Source organism: Nestor notabilis, unplaced genomic scaffold, assembly GCF_000696875.1.
Source record: "Nestor notabilis isolate BGI_N333 unplaced genomic scaffold, ASM69687v1 scaffold9530, whole genome shotgun sequence".
Classification (NCBI taxonomy): domain Eukaryota; kingdom Metazoa; phylum Chordata; class Aves; order Psittaciformes; family Psittacidae; genus Nestor; species Nestor notabilis.
The window spans coordinates 46,909-52,088 of NW_009912433.1; the positions used below are offsets into that span (position 1 = coordinate 46,909).

Sequence of the window (5,180 nt, forward strand, 5' to 3'; positions counted from 1 at the left end):
CATTGCTACCGCTCTGCAAACACAACCAGGATGCTTTGGGAAAGAAAACCCCTGTTCAAGGGCAGCCATCTAGTTCAACATGGGAAATTTTCCATCTATGTCCAGGTCAAGTAATTTATTACCAGGGTCAACACCTTTGCTGTCCACACTTGCAGCAGACTTAAGGTGGGGCAACTTCATCAGATATATTTTGGCAAAAATAATCAGCTACTCCGAAGTACAGAACAGCAAATATTTCTACACACAGGACAAACAAAGGACTGAACATTCAAGAGACTCGGATTCCAGTGGAGTAATTCTGAGCAAAAGCAGCCTATATGGAGTTCAGGGATTAAACAGAACCACAGAGCAGTGCAAAGCTTTCTATGTGTCCCCTTAAGTCTTCTAATGCTCATTACAGATCATACGTTTGAAGTCCTTCCAGTGTGAACTTCACTTGCACTGGATAGCTAGAAACATGGGGTCTTAGAAGTACGGGTGTACAGGAAGCCCCAGGAAAATGCCTCAAGCACAAAGAGATGTTCTTACCACTCTGGTTCTCTGTAGTATCAGCCTCATGAATCTGATTGTCAAACCACATGTGTGCAACAGTCATGCGGTTCTGTGTCAGGGTGCCCGTTTTGTCAGAGCAGATAGTGGATGTGGAGCCCAGGGTTTCCACAGCCTCCAGGTTCTTCACCAAGCAGTTCTTACGAGCCATACGCTTGGCTGTTAGTGTCAGACATACCTAGAGACAAGGAAGAAGACAGGTTACATGCGATTGTGCTACCCAGCTCACTGTGGGCATGGAATGACAAACTGCTTATGTGCTTGCAGCAATTCCGTAACTCCATGTTCACCCTGCCAGTGCAAAATAAACAGCAGCATTTAGGTCCAGCTGCTAGGCTTAAATGACATATTCCTCATAAAGCCTCCAGAAAAAAAAAAAAAGGACTCACAAGGCTTCAGCTTCCCACTTTTCAGGGCATTCTGAAGGAAATAACATGCCCTGGAGTAATATTTTGGTTGAAGTTGCAGTTCCCTAATCATAGGAACTCTCAAAAAAGGTGGAGGGAGGCCACATGAGAAGGCCCAAAATAGCTTTAGTGATAGGGCTGCAACTTACTCATGTAGGAAACAAGCAGTCCCAGCCAGCCTTTCTTGCCAGAGGCTGTTGTCTGGTTCCAGCTCCCAACTGTTCATTTCCTGCTTCAGTTGCTGCTCTTGCTTCCTAAGGCTGCATGGAAGCCTCTAGCCCTGTAAACCACCACCACAGCTGAGCACACCTAGATACTGCCACTGTCTTTGGGAAACCAAATTTGCAAGAACCTCTGCCAGGTCCCAGACCAAAAGCTGGGGCTAGAGCAAAGCTTTCTGGATGCTCCACCAGCCGCCCTTCAGGGTTGGAGGAGCTGGTGTACATGTGGGTGTAGAGACAGTTGTAACAGGAAAGCCCCTTCTTGCCACTGAACAGACAAGTCCAGAACCCCTAGTACTGCTCACTTCAGTTCTACAAAGCCAAACCTCTGTGCAGGTCTAGCTTAGGGACCCATCTTTATTAGATAAAGAGATCCAGAACTTGACAGTTAGTCTGAATACACTAAGTTCAGAAAGCCTAACACTACACACTCACCACAAAGTACCTTCCATCAGTTTAGTGTTTACCTCCGAATGCACACTGAGTGTGAAGCACTCCACCTCCTCATGACCCATATATGTAACTCATTCAGGCTTTTTTTTCCCTCAACTTCACTCACCGTGACAGTTGCAAGCAGCCCCTCAGGGACATTGGCAACAATGATCCCAATGAGGAAGATCACAGCCTCCAGCCACGTGTACTCAAGGATGAGTGAAAGAATGAAGAAAGAGACACCCAAAACCACAGCCACTCCAGTGATGAGGTGGATAAAGTGCTCAATCTCCATGGCAATTGGAGTTTTGCCCCCTTCCAGTCCAGAAGCCAGACTGGCAATACGGCCCATCACAGTGCGATCCCCAGTGCTAATGACAATGCCACGGGCAGTGCCTACAAAGAAAAGAGAGGTGTCAGAAAACAAAAAACCCTTCCCAAAACACACTAGACTGAGTTTGTTCAGCCTGTCCTAGAGTTTAGCAAGCTTTGCCCAGGTAGGCATTACAGTGGCCAAAGTCTCCCCTCTGCAGACTTTCTTAATCTCTAGCAGAACAAGAAATAAATGGAAATGCGTTCTGCACAGGATTCTTACGTGACTGGTCAAGCCGTATGCCCTCTCCCTTCCACCCCAGGGAATCAAGTGCCAATTGCAGGGAATTAGAAGCCATCTTCAAGTAGACAATATCCTCTTTCCTCCTTTAGGAGAGGGCCCATTTTCTCTCTTTGAGGCTCTTGAGAAAGATGAAGAATGTCCTTCCGTTTGGCTGGGTTGGGTTTTTTTGTCTTTGAGGGTCAGTGTCCTGGGTTCAGCTGTAGCAGCTATTTTTCTCCTTCCTAGTAGCTGGTGCTGTTCTGTGTTTTGGCTTTAGCCTGAGAACAGTGCTGATAACACACTGAAGTTTTAGCTGTTGCTCAGTAGCACTTACCCCTATCAAGGACTTTTCAGTCTTACGCTCTGCTAGGGAGGAGGGGCAGAAGAAGCTGGGAAGAAGCAGGGACAGGACACCTGACCCAAACTGGCCAAAGGGGTATTCCATACCACAGCACATCATGCCCAGTATATAAACTGGGGGGAGTCACCCAGAAGGCCTAGATCACTGCTCAGGATGGGGTGGGTATCGGTTGGTGGGTGCTGAGCAATTGTACTGCGCATCACTTGTGTTTCCTGGGTGTTTTTCCCCCCCCTTCCCTTTTTAGTTTTATATTCTCTCCCTTTGTTATTTCCCTTACCATTACTAGTAATACCAGTAATAGTACTTTTGTATTATACTTTAGTTATCGGATTGTTCTTATCTCAACCCCTGGGGTTTACATTCTTTTGATTCTACTCCCCATCCCTCTGGGAGCAGGGGGGGGAAAAAGTGGGGGTTTAAACCACAACAGGTGGTAAAGAGCAGATAACAGTTTGCTGGTGAGAATCTGTCAGGAGAGGACACAACAGGACTCCTTTCCTGACAGAACTCTACACCATCACTGAACAGTCACAGCTTGACACCCTGTACATGCAGAAGCTCTGGGCTTCGCACAAAGACTGCCTACCACCATACTCAAGAGCTGCAACATGACGTTCTGCCAGAGATGTTTGAATTTCCTCCTTTCTGCAGCAGCTGTAGTATTCCTTTCAGCTATACTTAACCAGCTTGCTTTGCATTATGTTATCTTTATCATAAGATATCATTATTGCACTTTTACGCTGCTGTAATAAGGCAGTCATGCTCAAAAACACACTGCATAGCTGTGTCTATGTTTCTCTGAGCAGGAAAGTACAACAGTGCTGTGGAGTCTTCTTGGGCCATTGCACATTATTCCAGTTGGAAGAGGCAAAGCCTTTGCTGCGAACTTCCAGCCTGCTCTTGCATGGTAGGAGTATGCTACCAACTGAACTCAGAGAATTTGCATTGCTTATCTTTGCAGTTCAATCACTAGCATTGTCGATACTTTAAGGAAGCAGTACAGTACATACCTTCCACACAGTTGGTGGAAAAGAAGGCAATATTCCTGGTCTCCAGTGGGTTTTCATTGGAAAAGTCTGGAGACCTGGTCTGAGGTTCTGATTCCCCAGTGAGTGAGGAGTTATCCACCTACATGGAAGAGAGCATTTTGTAATACACAAGCAGGCTGATGCCTTCAGCAATGTAAGCAGGTAAAACACCAGGCACTCCCCCACCTTCTCTTCCACTTCATCACCCACTGACAGCATAGAAGACATTCTTTGAAACCAGACTAATTCATCACCCTCCATAATGAAGCTTTCCTAGGGCCTGTCATTGCTGTACCTTGCAACCATGTGCAGATATGATCCGAAGGTCGGCTGGGATCCTGTCTCCTCCTTTTATCTCCACTAGATCTCCCACTACGACGCCTTCAGCATTTATGCTCAGCTTCTCACCATTTCTGACTACAAGAGCTTGCTGCAAGACAGTAAAGAAACAACCTATGTCAAAGGCAACTCTTAAGAAGGGGCTCAAAAGATCTGTGTTTCTTAAAATAGTTGTGCTATGGCTCTACAAGGTTTCTACTTGTACCAAGACATTTATCTCCAATATGTATGTTATTTAAGGAGAACAGCTATTTTTGTTTTCTGGATATTAAAGTTTCTTGTTGCCAAGGTGACAGTAAGATAGTTAGGTATGATACTGAGTTTTAGTATTTACCACACCAGTTACTGAACTCCCTAGACTATAAAGAAAGTGTCCTATGAATGTTAAAAAGCTGGTGGAACTCAAGAGTACCCTGGCATATTAGAGCAGTTACCTGGAGCATAAAGAGGAAGGAGTCTCACAGACCCTTCAAAATTAAGAGCTAGTAACCCACACTAACAGTCAGGCCTTTTGCAACTGAAGTCAATGTTTAAAACAGTTAATAATCTTGAGCAAGCCACAGCTTGGTAGATCTCAAGGAAATGAGGTATTCCATACCTGAGGCACCATGTTCTTGAAGGATTCCATAATCTTGGAACTTTTTGCTTCTTGGTAATAAGAGAAACAGCCAGTAATTATAACCACAGCTGCCAACACAACACCCAGGTACAGCTACAAGGAGCAGAGAAAGTGAGTCAGAGGATGATCGGCCTGAAAGGCAACTGGTCCATGTAAATTGCTTGGTATTTGAGTGCCCCATTAGAAAGCATGGAGGTACTGGCAGTCTCTGTACATTTTGTACACAAAGGCTGTCCACAAGCTAGTGTTGTTAACACAACACAGAGGAAGTTGGCTGTTCATTTCATTATGTGGAAGCACTCCAAGGCATGTTAAGCTCACACACTGAAATTTCCTCTGCTTATGGGAAAAGCTTCTGGACTGAATGCTTAAAGGAAGTTAATCTGCTTCACGCCAAAGAGGCCGCTGAGCCTGTCTTTGAGGTAAACCAGACATTTTTACTTACATTATCATTGTTGGCCTCTTCCTCCATCACGCTTTGTATGCCATAAGCCAGAAAACAGAGAACAGCACCAATCCACAACAGGAGCGAGAATCCTCCGAAGAGCTGCCGACAGAACTTTACCCATTCAGGAGTGGTGGGTGGGGGTGTGAGGGCATTTGGGCCATCACGAGCCAAAATCTCAGCT

The 5,180-nt window shown here is 45.5% G+C and overlaps 1 protein-coding gene across 1 annotated transcript in view; it reads right to left on the reverse strand.

Annotated features, from left to right (window-relative positions):
* The window catches only part of LOC104409512 (sodium/potassium-transporting ATPase subunit alpha-1), a gene marked incomplete at its 5' end in the record, with an annotated part of 16,647 nt that extends 11,471 nt beyond the window's left edge, over positions 1-5,176 (reverse strand). Inside the window, 6 exons of the mRNA XM_010019408.1 lie at positions 529-727; positions 1,737-2,005; positions 3,576-3,693; positions 3,889-4,023; positions 4,531-4,644; positions 4,997-5,176. Coding sequence (XP_010017710.1) covers positions 529-727; positions 1,737-2,005; positions 3,576-3,693; positions 3,889-4,023; positions 4,531-4,644; positions 4,997-5,176 — 1,015 coding nt within the window. The remainder of the gene's footprint in view (positions 1-528; positions 728-1,736; positions 2,006-3,575; positions 3,694-3,888; positions 4,024-4,530; positions 4,645-4,996) is intronic.
* Between the last annotated feature and the right edge of the window lie 4 nt (positions 5,177-5,180).